The sequence below is a fragment of the Nicotiana tabacum genome, chromosome 5 (genome assembly GCF_000715075.1).
Source record: "Nicotiana tabacum cultivar K326 chromosome 5, ASM71507v2, whole genome shotgun sequence".
NCBI lineage: Eukaryota > Viridiplantae > Streptophyta > Magnoliopsida > Solanales > Solanaceae > Nicotiana > Nicotiana tabacum.
The window spans coordinates 49,245,938-49,272,762 of NC_134084.1; the positions used below are offsets into that span (position 1 = coordinate 49,245,938).

Sequence of the window (26,825 nt, forward strand, 5' to 3'; positions counted from 1 at the left end):
CTCTTGGAATCTTTTCTTATTTCCAATACGATTCCTGCCCCAGTTTTTGATTGGGGTCTCTTAATGTTTCTTTTTCGTGCACATTGTGTATGTTGTGCACCCTATGACCGAGCCGTGAGGCGCCTACGTATCTTTCTTTGAGGAATCAGGTCAAACGTAGTTCACTAAATAATAGCGATGTTTTTTTTTTTTTTAAATTATTTCATACTTGATTTTTTTTATTGATTCCAAGAAAGGGTAGGAAAGAAACAAGTATGGCTCAAAGGGAAAGCAAATGGTATAGTGTTTGGATAGCAGAATAAATTGCCTTTGTCATTTCAATCTTCGAAATAGTGCTAAATACAAACATTCAAAAAGTTATGCATAATATCTCTTTACCGCGTCAGAATTGATCGCCATATCTACGCATTTGCCTTCAATATCTGTTAAACATAGTGCACCATTCGATAATAATCTGGTCACAATGAATGGTCCTTGCCAATTCGGGGCAAATTTGCCTTTTGCCTCAACCTGATGTGGAAGAATACATTTTAGCACATGCTGACCTACTTCAAACTTCCGGGGACGCACCTTTTTGTTGTATGCTCTTTCTATTCTTCTTTTATATAATTGACCATGGCATACTGCGGTCAATCGTTTTTCATCAATCAAGTTTAACTGTTCTAGACGGGTTTTGACCCATTCATCATCATCAATCTTTGCTTCGGCGATGATCCGAAGGGAAGGAATCTCAACTTCTGCGGGAATTACTGCTTCAGTGCCGTATACCAACAAATAAGGAGTTGCTCCTACTGAAGTGCGAACAGTAGTGCGGTATCCCAATAATGCAAATGGTAATTTTTCATGCCATTGTTTTGATCCTTCTATCATTTTCCGAAGTAACTTCTTTATGTTTTTGTTGGCTGCTTCTACTGCTCCATTCGCCTTTGGCCGATATGGGGTAGAATTACGATGTGTAATCTTAAACTGTTGACATACTTCCTTCATTAAGTTGCTGTTAAGATTAGCACCGTTATCTGTGATGATCACCTTCGGGATTCCGAATCGACATATGATATTTGAGTGGACAAAATCGACCACAGCTTTCTTGGTTACTGATTTGAATGTCTTGGCCTCAACCCATTTGGTAAAATAATCAATAGCTACCAGAATGAACCTGTGTCCATTGGATGCTGCCGGCTCAATTGGTCCAATCACATCTATGCCCCAGGCAACGAAGGGCCATGGTGCCGACATTGTGTGCAACTCGGATGGTGGAGAATGAATCAAATCTCCGTGTATTTTGCATTGATGACACTTGCGCACAAAACTGATACAATCTCGTTCCATGGTAAGCCAATAGTAACCGGCTCGGAGGATTTTCTTTGCCAATACATATCCACTCATGTGAGGTCCGCAAACTCCTGAATGTACTTCAGACATGACAGCTGCAGCTTGTCTGGCATCTATGCATCTTAATAATCCAAGATCTGGTGTTCTTTTATACAAAACTCTTCCTCTTAAGAAGAATCCATTTGCCAATCGCCTAATGGTCCTCTTTTGATCTCCTGTGGCTTGTGCGGGATATATACCCATCCTGATATACTCCTTGATGTCATGGAACCATGGTTCACCATCAAATTCTTCTTCAACCATATTGCAATAAGCGTGCTGATCGTGGACTTGAATATGTATTGGATCTACATAAGCTTTGTCCGGATGGTGCAACATTGATGCCAGGGTAGCCAATGCATCGGCAACCTCATTATGGATTCTTGGAATATGTTGGAATTCCACTGATTGAAACCGCTGACAAAGATCATGTAGACATTGTTGGTATGGGATGAGCTTCAAGTCTCGGGTTTCCCATTCTCCTTGAATTTGATGTACTAACAGATCCGAATCTCCCATAACTAAGATTGCTCGAATACCCATGTCTGCGGCTAGCCTTAACCCCAAAATACAAGCTTCATATTCAGCCATATTATTGGTGCAATAAAATCGTAATTGAGCCGTAACAGGATAGTGATGCCCTGTTTCAGAAATGATTACAGCTCCTATTCCGACTCCTTTCATGTTGGCGGCTCCATCAAAGAAAAGTTTCCAACCAGGCTTTTCAATTTGCTTCACCTCGTCGATATGCATTGTTTCTTCATCAGGAAAATAAGTTTTTAATGGCTCATATTCCTCATCGACCGGGTTTTCGGCTAAATGATCGGCCAGTGCTTGAGCCTTCATTGCAGTTCAAGTCACATAGATGATGTCGAATTCTATGAGTAATATCTGCCACTTTGCAAGTCTTCCCGTTGGCATGGGTTTTTGAAAAATGTATTTCAATGGTTCCAACTGAGAAATGAGGTAAGTAGTGTAGGATGACAAATAGTGTTTCAATTTTTGAGCTACCCATGTTAGGGCGCAACATGTCTTTTCCAGATGAGTATACTTAACTTCATAAGCTGTGAACTTCTTGCTAAGGTAGTAGATGGCCTGTTCTTTTCTGCCAGTGAGGTCATGTTGCCCCAATACACAACCAAATAAATTTTCCAAAACCGTTAAGTAAAGAATCAAAGGTCTTCCTGGCTCTGGCGGGACCAACACGGGTGGTTTCGACAAGTACCCTTTTATCTTATCGAACGCTTATTAACACTCATCGGTCCATTTGATCACAGCATCCTTTTTCAACAATTTGAAAATTGGCTCACAGGTTGTTGTGAGCTGAGCAATAAACCTGCTGATATAATTCAATCTTCCCAACAAACTCATTACTTCAGTTTTGTTCCTGGGAGGTGGCAATTCTTGGATGGCTTTGATTTTTGATGGGTCTAGCTCGATGCCTCGTCGACTGACTATGAATCCCAACAACTTTCCAGATGGAACTCCAAATGCACACTTGGCAGGGTTAAGCTTGAGGTTGTACCTGCGAAGTCTTAAGAAGAACTTCCTCAAATCCCCAACGTGGTCGGCCTGATGCTTTGATTTTATGATCACATCGTCCACGTATACCTCAATCTCCTGGTGTATCATATCATGAAACACTGTGGTCATTGCTCTCATATAGGTCGCTCCGGCGTTCTTTAAACCGAATGGCATTACCCGGTAGCAATAAGTTCCCCATGGTGTGATGAATGCCGTCTTTTCTGCATCTTCTTCATCCATTAGAATTTGATGATATCCGGCATAACAATCCACGAAAGACCCTATATCATGCTTGGCACAATTGTCGATCAAAATATGGATATTGGGTAATGGGAAATTATCCTTTGGACTTGCTTTGTTGAGATTGCGATAGTCGATGCATACTCTAATTTTGCCGTCTTTCTTTAGTACAGGAACGATATTAGCCAACCAAATAGGATATCGAGTGACTCGAATGACCTTTGCTTCCAATTGTTTGGTGATTTCTTCCTTAATTCTCACACTCATGTCAGGCTTGAATTTTCTCAACCTCTGCTTGACAGGAGGCACTGTTGGATCGGTGGGCAATTTGTGAACCACTAAATCAGTGCACAGGCCTGGCATGTCGTCATACGACCATGCAAAAACATCTTTGAACTCTATGAGTGCTTTAATTAACTCCTCTCGGATCTTTGGCTCCAGATGGACACTTATTTTAGTTTCTCGGATATTACTCGTGTCCCCTATATTGATGTACTCGGTATCACTCAAGTTAGGTTTGATTTTTTCCTCAAAGTGAATTAACTCTTTACTAATCTCTTCAAAAACCTCATCTTCATCATATTCTGATTCATAATCACAATATATTTCTTGAATTAATGTTTCGGAACCAGATTGATTTTTAAGACTGGGCTGAGGATTCCTCATGCATGCCATATCGCTAGAGCCAGCGTAAAAGGAACTGTACAGGAAAGAAGAAAAAGAAAAGAAAACTATCAGGAATGATAATAAAAAGAAAACTGCTTTTTATTGGATGATGAAAGATAACAAGGTTTGCACACTTCAAACAAACTGTAAGATAAGCTTTGGGATTATAACCCTGAAGTAACCCAAACAAACTGAAAGAAAATCAAAATAAACTACCAAGACTCCTTTCGAATTGGGAGAGGAGTGGTTTTCCAATTATTGAGCTTTGCTTCTGGCCCAACGAATTGAACTTCTGCGTTGCTACACCCTTCTCCGCCTTCCAACATATTCACATCACTAAATAATTTCTCGAACCTTTCAATTAATTCCTCCTCAGGATTGACCCGGGATTTAGGGATTGTTGTTATCGGGCGATTTTTAGCACCGGTCTTGACAAAAGACTTTAACAGATGTGGTACTGGTTTTGGAAGAACCCATGCTTGGTGTTTCAACTTCCTGGCCCTTATCACGTCATTGGCGGTGGGTATGAACCCTAAACCGAATGTTCCCCAGTTCTCGGGGAGAGATACTGGTTGTATGATTCCTTGCAAAGATAAACCCAGACCTTTGCCGGGTATAAAGCCATTTTGTAACATTTCATAAGCTACCATGACTGATGCAGAGGATATCTTTGGATTTGGAAGATATTTCCCCTCTGGAATTTTCTCTATTGACACTGTGTCGGTCACTTGGTATGCCCATGGTCCCTGGTCATTTTCTGTTCCCTCGACCGGTACAATGGTATTGCTGTGAGCATTTAAACTTTCTTCTCCATACACGACTACTTCTTGATGATCCCATTCAAACTTGACAGCCTGATGTAGTGTTGACGGGACTGCTTTAGCAGCATGGATCCATGGTCGACCCAACAACAAGTTGTAAGAAACAGTCATGCCCAACACTTGGAATTCCATTGTGAATTCAACTGGCCCTATAGTTAGTTCCAACACTATGTCGCCAAATGAATCTCTGCTTCCACCATCAAATCCTCGTACGCAGATACTATTCTTTTGGATCCTCTCCTCTTTAATTTTTAATTTGTTTAAAGTGGAGAGAGGGCATATGTTTGCACTGGACCCATTGTCAACCAATACCCGGGTTACTACAGAGTTTTCACATTTCACGGTGAGGTAAAGAGATCTGTTGTGCTTGGTACCTTCCACAGGTAATTCATCATCAGCAAATGTAATTCTGTTTGTCTCAAAGATTCTGTTGGCTATTTTTCCCAAATGATTTACAGAGATCTTTTCAGAAACATGAGCTTCATTCAGGATTTTCATCAACGCCAGACGGTGTTCCTCTGAATGGATCAGTAATGACAACAATGAAATTTGAGCGGGGGTCTTCTTTAATTGATCCACAACAGAATAATCATGGAGTTTCATTTTTCTTAAAAACTCCTCCGCCTCTTCTTCCATCACAGCTCTCTTTGTTGGCATTGGATTGTTTTTAGTTTTTCTTAGCTCTTCGGGAGTAAAACATCTTCCCGAACGAGTCAAGCCTTGCACCTCACACACTTCTTCCTTGATTTCTTTTCCCTTGTACATCACAGTCATTCGTTCGTAGTTCCATGGGATGGCTTTGTTGTTGATGACCGGCAGCTGGATTACAGGTGCAATAATAACCTGATCTGTACGGGCTCCTTCCACAAATACAATGGATTTGTTAGCAACCCCTGGTACTATCACTTTCGGCCTTTCTTGTTTTGCGGCAACTTTGCTCGATGATCCCTCATCGACTATCATAGACGGTTCATCACCATTTTTGTTCTGCTTAGACACCGGCTTCTCCTCTATTAACTGCTTATCTGGATTGGTTTCATGAGATTTGATCATCATGACAGTTTGTGACGGCTTCTTTGTCTTCCCATCAGCTTGTATGATTTCTATCATATTAGCCTCTTGATGGGCTGGCATTGGATTTCTATTGATATTTGGGGCTTCGGGGGTTTGAACCTCGATTTTATTAGTATCAATCAGCTCTTGTATTGCATTTTTCAAATGCCAGCATTTCTCCGTATCATGGCCTAGTGTACTGGAGCAATATTCACAACTAATGGTGTAATCCAGATTCTTTGGAGGAGGATTGGGTAGTTTGGATTGTATTGGTCTTAGCATGTCTAGCTGTCTCAGCCTGTGGAACAGACTAGTGTAAGACTCTCCCAATGGAGTGTAAGTTTTCTTTTTCTGTTCCCTTTCTCCCCTGAATGCTGGCCTAGGCCTGAAACCTGATCCGGGATAGGCTCGTGGGTAAGTATTTGGTGTGACAGGAGCACGCCAATTGGTGTGAACAGGTGGCTGATTGTATGCTTGAGCATGGTTAATGGAAAAATGAGGCTCTGAAGGGTGATAGTAGTGTTGGGATGAATCATGGTGGTAAGCTGATTGGCGAGGTCGTTGTTGATTATAGTAAAGCGGTGAACCTCTGGGTCCCGGCCAAATTCCTGAATCAACTACTGCTGCTTCCTCCCTCTTCTTTCTTCCGATTCCTCCTACCCCGCCTTGAATAGCTTGAGTAGTTGCCTTAATTGCTGAATAGCTCATGATTTTATTTGTCTTGAGGCCTTCTTCCACCATACCTCCCATCTTCACTACTTCGTTGAATGATTTCCCAACCGCTGAAACCAAGTGGGCATAGTAAGTTGGTTCCAAGGCTTGGAGGAAGTAGTCTACCATTTTGCTCTCCTTCATAGGAGGATCCACTCTTGCTGCCTGTTCTCTCCACCGAAAGCCATACTCTCTGAAACTTTCATTGTGTTTCTTCTCGAATTTTGTCAAAGATAATCGATCTGGGATGATTTCCAGGTTGTATTGGAAATGGTATGCGAATGCCTGTGCCAGGTCATCCCAGGTGTACCATCTTCCATGGTCCTGGCGTGTATACCACTCCAAAGCTGATCCGCTTAGACTTTGGCTGAAGTAAGCCATCAATAATTCATCCTTTCCCCCAGCTCCTCGCATCTTGCTACAGAAACCCCTTAAGTGGGCTACTGGGTCGCCGTGCCCGCTGTATAGGTCAAATTTGGGCATCTTGAAGCCAACTGGCAATTGTACATTAGGGAATAAGCATAAATCTTTGTATGCTACACTGACTTGCCCACCTAATCCCCGCATGTCTCGGAATGACTATTCTAGTCTTTTGACCTTTCTGAACATCTCTTCTTGTTCAGCATTTTTGGCTGGCTTGTCAATTTTGGTTGGGAGATCAAAACGAGGAATGGTTGAATGAATTTCGGAGGCTTTGAGGGTGGGCTCCGGGGGGTAATTTTGGTTGTCTTTGGCCTGAAATGTAGGCTCACTAGGAGATTTGTGAAATGTAGCAGGGGGAGGTGCTACGAAAACAGGAGTCATAGGTGGAGGAAGGTACGGAACTGGTTTTGGAGGTGGAGACTGTGGTGTCTGAGAAGTGGTGCCTCGGTAGTGCTGATAAATGGGGAAACTTGGGGATAATTCAGTGGTGATATTATCCTGAGTTTGGGTCATTGATGGAGCAGGGTTATTTGGGTAAGATGGGGGTAACTGTCCTGTAGACCAAGCTTGGTACATCTCAGCCATTTGCTGCTTGAGCTTAAACATCTCTTCTTTCATTTTCCCGACATCCATCTCTTCTATCTCCATACCTGTGTCAATATCTGGGATAGACATACTTTCGGGTATTGGTCCTTTTGATCTTGTGTGATAGTGATAATATGCCAGTATACTCTTTAGAGAAACTAACTGCTTGAATTCTGAAAATGAACAAACTTGTTAGTTTTGAGAGTTTAACATATATATAATCACACATTGAGATGCAATGCTCCTAGACAAATAATCCCTTTCTATTATGCATTTGCTCGGCTGCTTGTGTCGTCCCAGCTTTCTTGAAATTGAAAATTGTCATTCACTTTTATTTACTATATATATCTTTTATCGTGGTGGTCGAATCTTAGTTATTGCCTACGTATCATGCCTTACATGAATCAGACCTTGCGTAGTTCGGACCAAAGGCAATCACTTTTATTTATTACACAAAGATGGAATTACATTTGAAAACTTTAAGAAAATGGCTTGAAAACACACACTTAAATCAAAATAAAAGATACAATTCTTAACACCTCACAACGTGCCCCACTTTCCACTTTTGTTTGTCAAATATTGGATTATCTGCTCAATGTGGGGCTTGACCCGGATGGCCTCCCAGCGTACGATACATCCTTTCCAACTCCATTGCTAGATGACGAGCAAAAGTGGGCGCATGCTCTGTAAACCTTTCATAATCCATTCCTTGGCAGTTTACATAACTTTGAGATGTGACGACTGCCAAGTCGTGGATTTGTGCCCTGAAACCTTGGAGACGTTGGTCTTGGTCTTGCAATTGCTGCTGACGAGTGGTGGCTATATCTCTGACACGGTTTTCACGATCTAGAGCTGATTCTAATAGAGCTCGGAGTCTGGCTTGCTCTAATCTTGCTTGTGATCTTTCCCTGTCGAGGTCTGCTTGTTGATATTCTCTGTTGCATCTTCTTGCCTCTTCTAGTTGTGCACGAAGCTGGTCTTCTGATCGCATCCAATAGTCTTTTTCCTTCTTGAATTGGGCCTTGTCTTTTTCGGATTGCCTATCTTGGCGTTCTTTGTTAGATCTGGCTTCTTCGTTTAATTGTTGGATCCTTTCTTTTGCTTTGCTCAATGCCCTTTCGTTTTCCGCAAGAATGGAATCATAATCTTGCATTTTTTCAAAGAGATTGGCGATGGTTTTTTGATCCTTCCAGCTCCTCTTTGGCGTTTCAGAAACTCTTTTCATTTTTTGGAATCGAGCATGAAGATTTTCATTCTCACAAGCTAGACTCTTTTTCTCGCCTTCGGCTTCTTGTTCTTGCAAATCTTTCTCCAAACTGAGGCTTCTTATATTTTCTTTTAGGGCATGGATAGTTGCTTTGTACCCTTTTTCTTTTTCTCCCCAGATCAACCGCTCTTGGATTTTATCATTGAAGTTTTGAACATGGGGTCTTTTTGTTGGCCTTTTTAGCTCAGGTTCTGGTACATCATCCACGTGAGACCGTTTTTCGAACCACCTTGCATTTCCAGGATTTATCTCACCCATTGTAGCGTCTAGGACTTGAGTATCACTTTTCAAGTATCGGCACCCATTCCACATCTGCTGAAGTAGAGCTTCGGGAATAGTGGCTTCTGGGTGTAATTCGATTACTTGCATACTCAAATCTTCATCATCAGGAACTATTTGATATCTCCCTAGTTGCCTTAGGACTCTTAGTGGTGCATACGGCTGAATGCTTCTTAATCCCAATAGTAGTAGATAACTATTTGAGGTTGACATATGTATTGCTTCCCTCATCGGGAGCCATCCCAGGGTCCATTCAATTTGATTTGCCGTTAAAGCCTTTAGATGAGATACCCATGCTTCTATCCCTTCTGGAACCTGATAATTTTTTGTTTCCTCATAGGTTTCGATGCAATTATCATTGTTTGACCCATACTGTATGATCTTGGGCTGTTGTTGGAGATGTTCAATCATCCACATTTGCAACAAAATTTTGCATCCTTCGAAGACTTTTGCTCCTGATTTGCATAAAGTCAAAGCCCGATAAATATCTGATAGAATGATGGGGACAAAGGTGTGATTTCTTTAGTGGTGAGGATTTGCACAACTTTTGCGGTGCGAATATCAATTGTTCGCTCTTTATTTGGGAAGACCATGACTCCTAGAAAAGCCACCATGAAAGCAAATCGACGGTGCACATGCCAAGTGTCTTTGTTTTGCTTATTAGTAAGGCCTTTCTCATGAATTTCGAACCCATCTGACTTTCCGAACCTTGAATACAAAAAGTTGAAAGAACAACATCCATTGATGACATTGCTTTTCCTGATTTGACTGTTGATGTTCAGAAGACCGAAGAATCGATGTACCGAAGGAGCCTTTGTGAATATCAAGCTTTGATTTCTTAAACTTCCGTCAAAACAACATAGCCAGTTATCTCCTCTAATGTAGGAGTAAGCTCGAAGTCAGAGAAACGAAAAACATTGTGAACAGGATCCCAGAAAGTTACTAACGCCGTAATCAGATCATCACGAGGTTCAACTTTCATAATGTCCGTGAGATTTCCCAAATGCTTGACGACCCATTTTTGACCGTCTTCGCCTAAATCATACCACCACATTTGAAGCTGACATAGAAATTCTTCCGTACTTGTGGATGAGGGACTTTGTGTGGTGCTCATTTTGTATCTGAAATTTAATTTTAATAAAGTCAAAATTCATTTTGGAAAATTTATACTAAAAAAAATCATTTTCGAATTTTTTTATTTATTTATTAAATACCTTTATTTCAAAATTTAAAACTATATTTTTTCGAAATTTTTAAAACAACCCATTTTATTCCTTTCTTCTTACCATGATTTTATTTAAGCTGGTCAACAAGCATGTTCGAGGCAAATGAATGCACAAGTAACAAATAGGATGCATCATGATGGTCTTTTAATTTTGGGTTCACCTGTCCTAGACAGACCCAACTCCTGTGTTGAGTCTCCAAGGCCAAATGTGTATGATGCAAATAGACGTTCCTACTAGGGATCCGGTACATGGCTGAGTTATTCTAAGTGTAAAACCTTAGGTTGATTGTTCTAAACCTGGCTTACCCAAACGGACAGTTTGAGCCGAAGCGGGGGCAACGTACCGGGAGCACGAAAGTCTGCCCGGCCTAGTTACTTGTCCCAACTCCGTCTTATTTGGTATGACTTTAACAGAAAGGTGGGTCACGCGCACGTGTACACCATAAATTCAGAAGACTTAGAAAGAAGGGGGTTTCGTAGCAGTTGTATATATTCACAATTCAAATAATATTAAAGTGGTAAAAAAAATTAGCATATTAGCATATAAACAGTTGAAAATCATATAGTAAATAAAGCCAATTAACACAGATATTTTAAGCTCGAATTCTTTAAACCCTGAACCAATGGTTCTGGGTTACAATAACACTGGTTTGAGTTCCCCAGCAGAGTCGCCAGAGCTGTCGCACCTCCTTTTTACCGCGCCCGCGGGGCGCGTGGGGAGTTTTCTCCAATTAAAGGACAGTCGAAACGGGATTTATTTAATTATTTAAGAGTCGCCACCTGGGAATTTTAAGGCGTCCCAAGTCACCAATTTCAATCCCTGAATCGAGGAGAATATGACTCTGTTTATTATTCTGCGAACCAGAAATCCTGAGTAAGGAATTCTGTTAATCCGGAAGAAGGTGTTAGGCATTTCTGAATTCCGTGGTTCTAGCACGGTCGCTTAACTGTTTTTATTATTGGATTAATTATCTTGATTTTTATTAAATATATTGATGTTACATGATTTTACTACCGCTTATACTTATTGTGATTGAAGACCCTTCTTTGAATCGAATTACGCGTACGTATATTCGTGTTATAAATTTAAAAATGCGGAATTGTGTCACGCGTACGTGTACACGATAACTTTTGGTAAGATATTTATTAAACAATCATTTTTCGAAATTGTGTCGAATCAAGAATATTTGTTTTTTTTCTTAAATAGTGAACCGTACATCTCGGATTTTTATGAAATTGATTTAACGCCTTTGGAAAAATCCTTTTATTAAATATTTGCTCGAAATTGCGCGTACGCATAATCCGAATTTTTTGCTTTTAAAAATATAATCAGGGTACGCGAACGTATCCCTAATTGCGCAAAATATTTGTAATGATATTAGGGATTTTTCCACAAATTGTTTATTATATTAGGAGAAATCTTCATTTAAGATACCCTTTAATTCTTGAAAAAGAATTCGCAATTTATTGAATGTTGCCCGTTGATTATAATTTCCGCATATAACATGTTCATCCAAGACTATTCAAATTCAAAATAAAGAATAAGAACATGATTAATACTATTTTTCACAAATACAACATATATATCTACATGCCCAATAATGAATTGTATATGAAACTAAAAATGATTTATAAAGGGAAGAATATTTTTTTTTAAAGAACTTTTATTATTTCTATTTAGTGCAAGTCCTATTTTTAATTGTCGTTGATAAAAGTGTTGCAATTTGTATATCTCATCTTATTCTCATATACGTGCTTTTAATCTAATAGGCCTAATTATTTATTTAGGATGGTAAATAGGCATCAAATTGATAATAAAGGGAATTATTGTACAAATTAATTAACAACATTGCTTTACATGCCACCTATTTGTATGTCTTGAAACATTCGTAGCACTTTAACATCGTAATGAGCCATAACAACTCAACTTACTATCCACTAATGGTTCTATAAATACCTGTTATCATACCACATAAGAATATACAACTTATATCATTCCATCCATAACTAAATCATGTATAAGAATAAACTAGCAATATAGTTTTGATATTTTTACTCCATTCTAACAATGCCATAAGGCCTAGTAAATAGCCAATCTTTATGTCATGTTTCTTGCCTTGACAGTTCAAATATAATTAAACTAATGAGATGAAGGACTAACATTATTACAAAGCTTTATACGAACTTTCAAAGTAAGACAATTAGCTCATAGCTATCAAATTGAATTCACTACTAATTAACTAACATGAAACAAAAAAATGAAATTTAAACTGATGAATTTGGACAAAATAAAAAAAAAGTTCAATTCAAGCTTCATTGATGAGTCATGTTGAATCTCTTTCCAACTTAAAATTTAAAAAACATGTACCTGAAAATGAAGGTAGAAGGAGTAAATTTCAGCAGTAGCAGCAGTAACAAAATCAATGGAATAGCAGTCTTTCCACAGGTTTGAGCAACAATAAGACCCGAAGAACCCAGATGCACAGTGACAGTACTTTTAGGAAGTTTCACGTTTTTAACTGAACAACGATATTGAACAAATCCGGACAGATTTAATGAAGAGAATGACATTTCTGATTCTGAGACTTGGAACAAAACCGACTAAAAAATTTCAATTTTTAAACACAGAATCAATTTCAATACTAACTTCCGATGTAGAATTCTGTTTTAATGTTTCTGTTTTCCTTTCTTTCTATCTTCCTTTTCAGATTTCTGTTTCTGCTTGATTTTCCTCTTTCAATCTCCTAAAATCTGCCCAAGATCTCAATTTTCCTTGTTCTAATCTCTCTGAAAACTGAACTTTAAAATTTCTGTCTGAAAACTGATTTCTCTCTTTCTGAAAACTCTTAAGGTCTGTCTAAATTCTGTTCTGAAAAAAACTCTTAAACTCTCTTCAAGTTTTCTGAAAAAACTCCCTTTTTTAAATCAGTCCCCATTCCCTCTATCTTATACAGGTCTGTCCCCCCTTTTTAAGTGCTGCCCGGACCCCCTTTTATCTTTTAAAAACAGAAAAAATTCCATTAAAATCTGCTTTTACTACTTTAAATCCCATCAAGTTAACTTTTTCCTGATTTCTAGCAGCCCATTATCCCTTGTTCCCCATTAGTATCATTAACTAATAGTCATTAACATACCACTTTCAGCCCTCTATTATATCATATTACCTCACTGTTTCATTACCAGTAGTACCCCTGAAAACCTACTGTTATTACTGAAAAATCAGAACCCACTGTAAAACAGATTCTATAATCTGTATAAACTTAATTATCCTTCTGATTTACAGCTATAACCAATCCTATGATTTTTAGACAGTATATCACATTTCTAATAACTGATTGACAAGAACTGAATTTAAACAGGGGATTCTCAACTGAACACTGAATAAAACACCCTTAACATTACACAGAACATGCAGGATTATTTCAACTGAAATTCAAAACTGAACTAAAAGCAAACAAATACAGGAGCATTGTCAATATACTGACAATGCCCTGTTCAGAAAACAATATATACATACCATTGACAAACTTTCTGAATTATTAAAAGAGAATCAATTAATTGGGAAGAACTAATTGACTGAGTTCAATGACAATAAATAATTCCAAACGGATAAACAGGGTATTACAAACAGCATTAATGGCAATAAGAATTTACAAAACAACTAATCGACGAACTTAATCGAGTCGATTACACATATTATGACCATTCGTAAACAATAGAAACAATAGTATGATTCTGATCCAATAGACGAGTATTGAGACAGTATAACAGAATTGACTAAAAAAATATGAAAAATTAAACAGACTAATGAAAACAAACATAGAATACTCATAGAATGCTCATAAGAAACAGAAATTGCCTCTGAACCTTTAAATTCAAATGAACTCAACTCGACTTGGATTTGGACTTTGTTTGAAATCAAACAGACCTTAGTCGAAGTATTTTCCACTGAAAATACTTCGACTAAGGTCGATTAAAACTCAATCTTTATTCAATCTGGACAGAATCCAAAGTTTGGTATTTTAGGGTTCTTGAAAGTTCGATTTGGGACTTACTCATTTCTGGTTAGATTCGAGGGAAACCAAAGATGTTCTAGGCACGAGGGAGGTCAGGGGGTTAACTGGTGTGGGTTTGAAGTAGGTTGGGATAAGGTCAGGTTGTACTCGAATCTTCAAATGAAGATTCGAGTAGTTCCAGTATGATTCGAACCATGCAACTAACAGATCCATGATGAGGGTATCTAGGGGAAGTTGTGGTGTTATTTTGGAAGCCATCGGAGAAGATCAGGTTTTCAGGCCAACCTTCGATTTAAGATTCGAAGGGTTGGGGCCTGATTCGAAGGAAACTAAGGTCATATTCGTGTAGAGGATGTTCAGGGGGATCTTAGGGTGTTATTTTGGTGACCGGCGGCGTTGATGCCGCCGGGTTTCAGGCTTTGGGGTCTTAGGGCGGCTAGGGTTAGGTGGGAGGGTCTGAGGAAGATGGTGAACAGTGAGAGGAGGGGGGTGTTCAGTTAGGGGCCGGGGTAGGGCTTGGGACTTATATAGGGGTGGGGTGGATTGGTATTGTCCGTCCGATCAAGTAAGATGAAGGGCCGGGATCAATCCACTAATCCAAACGACGTCGTTTGGTTTAACGTTGGGGTCGGACTGAGTCGGGTCACTGGATCGGGTTACGGGTTACGGGTAAAGGTGATGAAATCGCGTCCGTTGGTTGGATTTGATCCAATGGTCCTTGATAAATGTGGCCAAACGTCGTCGTTTGGTCTTGGCTTTGGACTGGACCGGACTTGGGCTGCCTGGATTGGGCTAAAGGGGGTAATTTGGCTTGGGCCTGGATTTAAATCCAGGTCCGATTTTTATTCCTTTTTCAACTATTTCATTTTTCTAATTTAAATTTCCAATTTTAATTATAAAACAATTTTAACTTCACAAAAATATATTAATTACTCTATAACAATTATTTAACACATAGACAAAACATCAATCACACAGTGAAATATTTAAAATAGAACTATCGCATATTTTTGTGATTTTATTTAAATTATCTTTTAAATGCATAATTAAATCCTATATGCATGCAACATGTATTTTATTTTATTTTTCATTTTATTATGACAAAGTAAACATTTACGGACATAACACAAATATTTAACACCACGCAAATTCAAAAATTACACAGTAAAAGAAATTTATTTTATTTTTTGATTTATTTTGGAGTAGTTTTCGTTAAGGCAAAAATCACGTGCTCACACACGAGTGGTAAATAAACCTCACCATGATTCTTAGCCACCCAACACTCCTTATCCATGACGGTCCAAGACCGAATACGATACAGGAACCTTTCATCCAAAAGCCTGATCCATCCATCCAAATCTGGGACCACCTTGGGATGCCAAGTAGCGGCTAGAGAGAGCACAAAGGGGTTATTGTGACAAACAAAAGAGTAATTGTGAAGTGGATAAAGGGAAGTTCACTTACGTCGATCGATCCATCGCTCTGGAAAGGGCATCCTCCGGGCCGGGATGATATCCGAGGTCCTCACTTGAATAAACCTGCTCATCCATCCCCGGTCCTTCCCCTCATCAACACTCATGAAGAAAGACTTTTTGGACCGATGTCGAAGCTTGATTAAGCCTCGATACAGCCGAGGGCGGTACAATCTGATCAAATGGCTAAGGGTAAAAACCTCGCCTGTAACCCCTTCGGTAAAGTGCCTGAGCATTAACACGATCCTCCAAAAGGACGGGTAGATCTGACCGAGGGTCACCCGATATCAGGCGCAGAAGTTAAGGATAACTGGGTCGATATCCAAAGGAGGAGATTCGACAGATTTATTAGGACCCAGGGTGAATGGGTAAGTATATATGTAAAGAAAGCCAGCCTTAAAGTCGGTAATGTTGTCGCTGGGGCTGGGTATCTCTACCTCCACTGCCTCGCTCCATCGGCAGTCCTCCTTCACTTTGTCAGTATTGGTCACGACACTAACATATCGAAATACGTGCTCGCATCGACCCGACGTAGACGAGGGAGTCTCAATGTCTAAATCCTTTGACGTGTCAATATCGGGAGGAGTCCATTGCTCTAAAGTGGGAATCGATTTGTTTTCCCCCTTAGGTAATCGGGACAATGACGCAGTATCATTCTGTCAAGGGACGTCCTAGAAGTCCTAGCCATGAAAAATGGTAAAACCTTTTAGTGAAAAGAGGGAAAGATGTGAAGATATCAAATAGCAAAATTCTGATTCAGGCCTGAAACAAGGGTGAAGATGGAGAGTATCTAGCAACCAGTGCATTTATAGGAATCGCTGGGAAAGCAGAAGAGACGAGCCTATACCAGTTCGCAGGTTTCTTGATTACCGCATTTGACGGCGGCCCTGCACGGTTCTCTAGGGCATGGCATATAATGCTCTTAGACGGTTGACGTCATGGCAATAATGACCTCGAGAGGATGATTCAATATCGTTTCCTTTTAATTCATTCTAGGAAAAGCGAAGACTATCTGTATGCGGTGAAATTAGTGGAATCCATTTCCCGCCATTAAGGTATATTCGGAATGTCGTGTCAGTGCCTCGAGGCTGTGGGATCATGATCGGGCTCCTTATCTCAAGGATCATCCGCGGCCCTGCAGAGGCTCCGAGGTTAGGGGATCTGTCCACGACCCAGCAAAGGTTACAAAGACGGGGAACTCCCGAGGCAAGCAGCTAGAATCAATAGGCTCTAGTGTCATGTCTAGCTGTCCCATCCTCGTATCTTTACATTTAATGCATTCTGTACCATACCGTGTTCCCTCACCTATATAAGGGGAACCCATACCACTTTGTAAAGGGATAATGTTGCTCCATTTCTCCACAAATGCACTAATCTCTCTCTCTCTCTCTCTCTCTCTCTCTCTCTCTCTCTATTTTCTCCTATTTTGCTTGTTCTCACTGGCCCAAGGCCACTTTAATATCTATTGTCTTCTTACTTGTTTCATGCTATACTGCGCAATACTGGCCATAAAGAGCCTCGCTTGATCGAATCCTTAATTGTTATCCTATTCTTGGTTTCCCCTGATAGCTCGAGCTCGATTCGAATCCAAACCCCGAGGTCCTTATCGACCGGCTTTGCATTCGGGTAACAGGCCCCTTCAGTTTGATTATTGTCTCATTTTAGCTCGCATTGCATCATTATAGTATGCGTTCTTGGCATTAACTGCTCTAACAACTAGCTCGGGAATAGATCACGTATTTTTAGAATCTCATTAACAATTTTAGTTGTTGTTACCATTTTCACGGTAAACATACCCCATCACTTCGACACTCACAGTAGGAACTGCTGACCACCATTACTGCCCAAAACAAATCCGGTGTCGGTAGCAAACCTCATATTGATTAGAACCTCGTTAAAAACCTTCATACCCTACCGATGATGAAAGACATGCATAACCGCTTAACTACTCATCTGATCAATAAGCCAAGAAACTCACTCACCCGACCAGGGCCATTGTCCAAATCCTCAACAAAATATAGTATTATTCTTCCAAAACTTCCTCATCCCAATACAATATCGCAAATCTCAGGTCTAGAAACCTCATCTCAGCCAATGCAAACAGCCACACCGACAAGTATCAACAATAATCATATGGATCCCCTCACAACCTGGTTTTGTATACTAACAAGTAACAATCTAGACATGACAGATAACAGTAAGAAAATTAAATAAGAAGACTACTAAATAAGCTGAACAAGCAGGGAAATTTTTGCACTTTACTATGAACTATTTCTAACAAGGTGAAAGCAAAATACACGAAACGGGAATAAGGAGTCACATTTCATTACTGTACCGTTGCAGTGTGCAACTCGATCCCATTATATCGATCCACATAGGGTACCCATCGAGCCATAATACTCGGGCTCATTGATCACATGTGCGTCAACATCAAACACAGCAAAGTGCACAAAAATATAACTGTGGGAAAATTATTAAGAACAAACAATACTGAGAAGGACAAGCACAACTATGGTGCAATACGTAAAGCAACATCACGAAGGCCACCTCGCCCATAGTGCCATGAGGCCTAAACTAAATCACAATATGCGTGCGAAGAACCATGTAACCCTCACAATCCATTATAGTATAAGAGAGAAACATATAACATAAACCAAGGCACGAATAACATCTATTCCGCCCGATGATATCCACGTGGCAACAACTGCGCAAGAGCAAGCAAATCCAATCTGATACAGAATACACATTCTCATTAGGCTCAAAATAATCCCTAAACCAAATTCCAATCATTCCCAAACATGCAATTAACCTTCCAAATGTCCATAGCAACCTTTCCATAACACCTACTATCATTCATCCAATCCTTAATATTTCTTCACAACTCGCAATCAAGGAATAGTCTGGCAATAAGAACATTTAGTCTCTAAGCCTCACGAATATCAGAATCTTCATATCCAATCTCAACACCACTACTCTGATGGTCGACACGTAACTCATACTCCATTATCTCACGGCAAAACACCCATAAGTCAAAACACATTATGCCTGCCAACAGCCGAACTCTCCCCCGGTGGAAACACACGGTGCCATCAAAGCCTTAAACACCCGAAATTGGCTGTATCATTAAGAACTCATATACTTCCCTCCAAAACTAACTGCAACCTTGTACATTCAACTTTTCAACCCCACACAACGCGTCGCCTCTAACATGATAACTCGTAATACTATGAAAATCTCATAGTCAACTCTGAACCATAAGCAAATTGAACACCTCATCAACCGAGAATCTTTCATTTAACTCAATCCAGGGGAACACCTCCATACACAATATAGCTTCTATACCTGTAGAAAGACATCAACTCCAACCGTGGTCATAACCATGATAAACTTTTCAGAACTCAGTAACAAATAATCGAGTAATCATAACTAATCGCCTCTAACTCAACCGAGTCACGCAGACCGCCAACCCGAGAGTAACTCAATCCGATATGACCGCCTTAAGGGAACTTCCTGGGAACCCAAAGCCATTTCTTACATCACCCCAACATTTACACGTAAACCTTTCTTGACAAGGAAATACCGCAGATCCGATTACCATTTGCTACCGTTTTCAAGCCCACATGTAGAAAAATTCAAAAGTCCTTAAAGGCTACATAAGACTTGGAACTCGCCAGAACGTTCTCGATAACCACTCATCTTACTCTGATCTTCAACACACAGCTAAACACGTCGAGCAACCCGTGCTTCACCAACATATGACCATTTGAAGAATTTACCATGCAATCCCTCGGTCCGGAAACTGATATGGCCTATAATCCTACAATCCGATCATCATTAGAAAACTCCACCACTTAGCTCGAAGCCATAGAACGATGTTAGCACCCCAAAGTACCATATCTTCACAGCATGCCCCGATCCCGCACAGCTATTTAGCTGAATACTTTAAAACTCATGCAGTGCCGATCATAGAACACTTCGAAGTCACTATAAGTGCTTACCCATCATTGCAATAGTCAAACAACTGCCCCAAATGCTCTGAAATGATAACATATGCACTCCACTGAATGGAAACCTCATACGAGACATACTAGACACACGATCCCAAACTCATCATGCAGGAGATCGTCCACCGGTTATACTCAAACCGACACTTTGCCATGAACCCACTTTAATCACAATAGCCAGGCCACCAACCAATCTTCCCAAATCTGTGCTTACCCACCAGACATATGAACCCGCCTCATACCACAAATGAACGACTAGAAGATTTAACACTACACCTGCTTCTGAGTCTAGACAACACATCGCGATAATAATCAAGCATCCATAGCCTATCGTAATCTATTTGCAGCATCACTGATTGTCAGTGCATAGCGAATACTGAGTGCACAACTTTGCATATGAGCGATTGGGAAGAGTCAAAGTCGTAGATTTCAAGCTCAAACAAGGTCGCACGATAAGGAAAGAAGAAGAAGAAATTTTCCTAGATGCTCTGTAGCCTCCCGAAGATAGGTATAGAAGCCATCATACCGATCCGCAGAACTCTACTAGACACGTGCTCATGACTCGTAGAACCTACGAACCTAGTGGTCTGATACAACCTTGTCACGACCCAAAAATCACTGGTCGTGATGGCACCTAACTCAACCCGTTAGGTAAGTCAACTAACAGATAATACATCTCAATAGAGATTATAAGAAAATAGAGAATAGATAACTGAACATTTAAAAATTTACCCAGGATCTAATAGTACAACTCATGAGCTTCTAAGACTTGGAATTTACAAAGCTGGTACGAATAAATACACGTTCTGTTTGAAAGATTTTACAATAAATACACGTTTTGGGAAAAAAATTTTGAAAATTTTACAAAGCTGGTACCAATTCGTCCTTCAAATCATCAATTTAAATTTTTGAAAGATTTTACAATTTTCCCCAAATTTTCCTTTAGATTCTCATGAATTTGATGTTAAATCTTATATATAATCATGAAATGTAGTTGGGAAATGATTAAAGGTACTTACCCAATGATTTGGTATGAAAATCCTTTCATAAAATCTCCTCTTCTCGGACCTAGGGTTCAAAATATGATAAAATGAAGCTAAGTCCGGAAATGAAAATCTTAATAGCAGCCTCAGACGTCGCATTTGTGACATCATGATCGTAAATGCGATGCTCGCAAATGCGACAAAAGTATCGCAAAAGCGATGGCTGACCAACCCTTCTCAAGTTGCAAATGCGACAGAAGACTCGCAAATGCGAGCTCAGAGTCTTTTACAAAAGCGACAGTTGGCGTTGCAAATGCGAAGCTGCTATCGCAAATGCGATGATGTTGTTTGCAATTGAGAACTCCCCTGCCCTAGCCCATCTTTGCAAAAGCAAGAAATATCTCGCAAATGTGAGAGCAGAGACACCAACACAGCTGAACCTTCTTCCAACACTCTGAAACGCGTACGAAACTCATCTGGGCCCTCGGGACTCCACACCAAACATCCACACAAGTCTAGAAATATAACACGAACTCGCTCGCACGATCAGAAAACCAAAATAACAACTAAAACCACAAATCAGATGCCAAAACACATACAAATCATCATGACCTTCAAGAACTTATAGATATTGCAACCAAGCATCCGAACCATATCAAATCAACTCCGAATGACGCCAAATTTTGCAGAAAAGTTCCATATGACAAAATAAACCTACTTGAAGCTTCAAATTACGAATAACAACCTCGAAACGATGAATCACAACTCAAGTCAAAATCAATAAACTTTAAAACTTCAACTTCTACAACCGATGTCGAAATATATCAAATCACCTCCGATTGACCTCAAATTTTACATACAAGTCACATTTGATATTACGGACCTATTCTAACTTTCAGAATTAGAATCCGAACCCGATATAAAAAAGTCCACTGCTGGTCAAACTTCCCAAAAATCTTACTTTCGCCATTTCATGACTAACTCAACTGCGGACCTACAAATCAAAATCCGAACGCGTTCCTAAGTCCAAAATCACCCACGAAGCTAACAGAATTGACAAAACTCCATTCCGAGGTCAAATGCTAAGAAGTCAAACTTGGTCAACTTTTCCAACTTAAAGCTTAAATCTTGAAGTTCATTCTTCCAAATCGATTCCAGATAACTTGAAAACAAACACCGTCGATTTATGTAACTCATAATATATCATGCGAAGATACTCGAGCCCTCAAAATACCGAGCGAAGTGCAAATACTCAAAACAACTAGTCGGGTCATTACAACACGTGTTCCATAGCCTTTGTTGCCTCTGAAATATATCCAATCCCGTAAAAACGAGTTTAGAGAGTATTTATAGGGTAGGATAAAGCCTAGGCTGAATTAGCCAAGTCCAAAACTGAAAAAGAGAAGAAACCAGCTCGAACAGGGTCGATGGCGCTTCGCGCCTTAAACTGACTTTATATAAGGGTGCCTCACACTGTAGGCACGACATCTTCTCCGTGTTTGGCATCGCCTCATGCTATCTATGGTGCTAAGGAATGGCTGTCTCGTGGCCTTGTTCCTTTCGTGATCTACTCTATCATTTTTTGTACCACTTTTTGCAACTTCTCTCCACTTTATGTCCAAGTATTCCTACCCATGAAAGTAACTTAATTAAGCTCAAATGTCCCACAAATTATTATTGTTACATCAAAATATAAGGCAAGTAATACCATACAATTTAGAATTATAATCAAACATCAACTGCGAGGATAGACTATCTACATTCTGATGACTCAGACTATACATAACCTCTATAGTCCTATTTAAGTTAAGAACCTAGCTGATGGTTGCTTAAATAACACTGATGAACTCATAAAGCCTTTTTGCTTCTCATATGATCTAGATGCCTAGCCAGAACTAGTGCCTCAACTAAATGGTATATCCTATTATCTTTATCTTTTTGCTATCCTCTCGAGAGGTACGCTTCTCTCCTATCTTCTCACCTCAATCCTCCTAGCAGTGTCTAGCCTCAAATGTAAGTCATAGTGCACATCAAATGTTCTAAGACCCTAAATAATGGATCTCTCAACCCTCAACGAGCCTCTTATTCCTCATGCTCTCATCATGAACCAAGTAAGGGGCATAGCCCTAAGTATATTTAAACATCATATTTATCCATGATCATATTTTTCATATGTATTATCTCTAGAATGCTCGAGTCAACTCGTCTCTAAAGCAATTAGGAAGAACTACTCCATGAAAGCCTTGGTATACTCCATGTCATCAGGGATGCACCAATAAGCATTCCTAACAATAAATTGTTATACCAGATATGAGCTACATCCTTCAACCTAACCCAGCTTTGCTGCTTCCAAAATTCTCATTCTTTTTTAAAAAAAAAAAGATTCAAATTTTTTCCTTCTTTTCTCCTATGGATGCGACCAGGATCATGTGCTCAGAGGAGTGAGAGCTCCAATGTCCTCTACTACTCAATCAGATGACTGTTGTGAGTCCTCTATGGTACTAGGTCTAATAAAGGTAGTGGCTTTAGCTTTAAGAAGTTTGAAAGAAACGCTTTAGTGTCTCTTGTGGTATATGTCTAACCTTGAACTTAGGCTCCCATGAAAAGGTCTGGCCAGGTGTGCCCTTCATGAACGCGGCACGTGCTCTCGCAAAAAAGACTGCCTCAAAATATACCTTCGCGTTCGCAGACACCACCTTGCGAATGCGATGAAGAACCAACCTGACCCTACGCTAACATGTTATCGCAAACGCATAGACAATAGACCCCCAGCTCCTAGCTGATCCACGAATACACAAACCCGATGAAAGAAAACTGCCCAGCTCACAATTGACCCAACCCCGCGATCGCGATGAAGATATAACACTAGCAAAATCTGTAATTGTCCAAAATGCTCCGGGTGGCCCGAAGCCCACCCGAGCTCCCTAGGACCCCGTCCAGTCACACCAAAAAGTTCATAAACGCTACTCCAACCTATCCAAAGCCTCCTAACACATAGGGTAACACCACAACAATGAATCAAATGCCAAAACACAAATAGAATGTCTCCTAAGTTTAAACAAATATTCAAACTTCAAACCAAGTGTCCGATTCAAGACTAAGCAATCCAGGATGAACCTAATTTTTTCACAAAAATTCCAAATGACAAAAGGAACCTATTACAACTTCCGAACCAAAATCTGAATCTGTTAACACCAAAGTCAACCCACAATCAAACCTGTGAACCTTCCAAATTTTTAAATTTTCAGCTTTCAACATTTAGGGCCAAATCAACCCAGGAATCTCCAAATCCAATTCCGGACATATGCCTAAGTCCAAAATTACCATACAAACCTATTGGAACCATCAAAATACGAATCCGAGATCATTTACACAAATGTCAAACCTTAGTCAACTCTTACAACTTAAGCTTCTAACTATGGAACTAAGTGTTCCAATTCACTCCAAAGCCTTTCCGAAACTAAACTAACCATCCCCAGAAGTCACATAACAACAAATACACATAGGGAAGGTAACAGGGCTAAAATACACGAAACAACCAGCTAGGTCATTACATCTTGGCATTCGTATTTCATGTCTGCAGATACCAGTCTAGTAGCACACCAACCTGGAACATGAAACCTGGTTCTCTACAACACAATCAATTTTGTTTCTTAATAATCAAAACATAATATGTGCTCAGCTGAACAATTTTCGAACACAATATTTTTAGTGTAGTAAGCAGCCATTGGAAAATCTATTTTTTAGTCTTTATTTCCGGGAAGGCTTTGGAGTCTATGATGTTGTATTTAATGCAGTGAACTTGACATTGTCTTTTGTAAAGTACCCTCTTGGTACTAATCATTCATAAATACTTTACCATTATCAACCAAAAAATTAGTTTTCAATACAATTTTCAAGTGTATGGAGAACACATAACCAGTCACACGGATTAACCTATATCATCTTATATGCATAGTCAAATCATATAATACTGGCCTTTGGCTGGCCTCACCAGGTCTCTCCTTTTCACTGTTCTCGAGCACACCTTTGACGTTTAAGTATCCGTTTTGCTCTACTTTCATCTCCAATTCACCTACATATAAAATAGACTCCATTATGCGCAAATAAAGTGTAATTTATCATTAAAGCATGTAAAATGCAAGGCACATTATGTACGAAACTATGAAATTATAGCCACACATCAAAACACATAAGTCTCTTAACTAGTATTTACGGATTAAATCTTTGCATAGATTAGCCTTAATACAAATATGTATCATGAGAATCATGAAATATAGCATATATCAAATCAAACATAATTAAAACAGTCCATTACGTGTAGTTGTATTTGTACACCAACATTCCTGCAAAACATTTAGCAACTCTTTGGATCAGCTGATTACTTCACGTTAATTGGTCATATATTCTAAAAGCACAACTGAATCTTTTAATTGTAGGATATAGAGTCAATGGAAGATGCATTATGTCAAGCATTCTCATCAAACAAATCATTAGAGTTTGCTCATGAGTTGGACGTTTCAAGAATCATAAAAGAGTTCGCTCGTAATCCAGAGTTGAAAGAAGGAAGTAGTTTGAAAAGGTAATGCTATTTTCTTCTAATATTTATTTCTATTGATATATTTTCTAGCTATATGTATGACTTTAGCACATTTTTATTTGTTGGTTAGCTCAGGAAGAAATGGATATGTCTGATTTCAAATATTAGACAAAAACTGTGTCATTTTCCAAAGGAATGGAATGCAATGTAACTTAGTATATTGCAAGAAGCAGTTTCCAATAATTTTTTTCTTAATCTACGTACTTTCATCCTACTAATGGCTTATCTTAATTTAATTTGTTCCTTGTATGCAATCACCAAAATAGACTTGAAGTTATCAATCATTGCTTTGGCAAGGACACAGTTGAAGATATACTATCTGCACTGGTAAGTTATTCATGAAATCTTTCTCTTATATATATATCTCCTAATTATTATATATGAGTGAACTAAACATATTTATTTACTTCTAACCTCTTGCTTTTGGTAGGAAAAAGAAGCAACTGGAATGGATGACAAGTGGATCACTAATGCAATAAAGTCTATGAAGTTTGCCTCACCAACAAGCCTTAAGATTTCACTACGATCTGTAATATTAACTGCCGACTATTGAATTGATCATCTGTTGCTTCTTTTATAAAAGTTAACACATTAGTGTTTTACAGATTAGAGAAGGACGGAAGCAATCACTTCGACAGTGTTTGTCTCGCGAATTTAATATTAGTAGTCGCATCGTACTAAGATCATTCAATTACAACGATTTCTACGAGGTATATATGCTGCAATCTTCACATCATATAAATTTTACCTCTTTAATTTGATCTTCACTTTCTGATTTGATTGAACTTGTAGGGTGGTAAAGCAATCTTTTTTGACAAAGGCAAAAAGTTTAAGGTACGATTAATCATATATATAGAACGCAAAACGTATCAGCACTTTCAGCGAACCCAAGCATAAATTTGCGCCTTTTGTCCAGCATCTTCAATATTTATCTAACTTTTCAACAACGAGCTAATGTAATTTAAAAAAAAAAAAAAAGATTATCAAAGTTTATAACTTTGTTTTGAAAAACATACGTCAAGTGCTGTTCTAATTATTTTCTACATATATATAGTGGGAACCATCAAAGTTGGAGCAAGTACAAGATGCGACTGTAATGCAGTTTTCTGAAGTGGTCCACGATGATCGCTGGGGCTACTTGGAAATTCCAGATAGATCACAGTTGAAAAGCTCCAAACTTTGATACTATATATGAAAGAACTTTTACACATATATACAGTGCTTAATAAATCAAAATGTACGATCTCTATTTGTTCTTTTACGATCTACTGCAACTCATACACTATAATTGCTCTTTGAATTTATGTCATGAAAATTTATTTATGTGCTCATTTGACAGTGATTTTTTTTTGTGAACACTATTAAATCTTAAACTCACTTAAAGAGCAGCTCGATACACTAAGCTCCTACTATGCGCGGGGTCCGAAGAAGGGCCGGACCCTATACTCTATTGTACGTAGTCTCTATTAAATCTTATAGTCACTTCTCTAAGATAATATCGTTTTAGATGTTGATATTGTCCAATGTGTATTACTTTTCAAGAATTTCCCTTTTTTGTTAGATTCTTCTTTGTTGTCACTTTTTT

At 39.2% G+C, this 26,825-nt stretch overlaps 1 protein-coding gene across 1 annotated transcript in view; it reads left to right on the top strand.

Moving 5' to 3' along the window:
- The window catches only part of LOC107828549 (putative 3-hydroxyisobutyryl-CoA hydrolase 3), a 50,536-nt gene extending 23,973 nt beyond the window's left edge, over window positions 1-26,563 (top strand). Inside the window, exons 10-15 of the mRNA XM_075253529.1 lie at window positions 25,080-25,222; window positions 25,507-25,567; window positions 25,671-25,769; window positions 25,846-25,950; window positions 26,033-26,074; window positions 26,295-26,563. Coding sequence (XP_075109630.1) covers window positions 25,080-25,222; window positions 25,507-25,567; window positions 25,671-25,769; window positions 25,846-25,950; window positions 26,033-26,074; window positions 26,295-26,423 — 579 coding nt within the window. The 3' untranslated portion in view covers window positions 26,424-26,563. The remainder of the gene's footprint in view (window positions 1-25,079; window positions 25,223-25,506; window positions 25,568-25,670; window positions 25,770-25,845; window positions 25,951-26,032; window positions 26,075-26,294) is intronic.
- The last annotated feature ends 262 nt before the right edge of the window (window positions 26,564-26,825 follow it).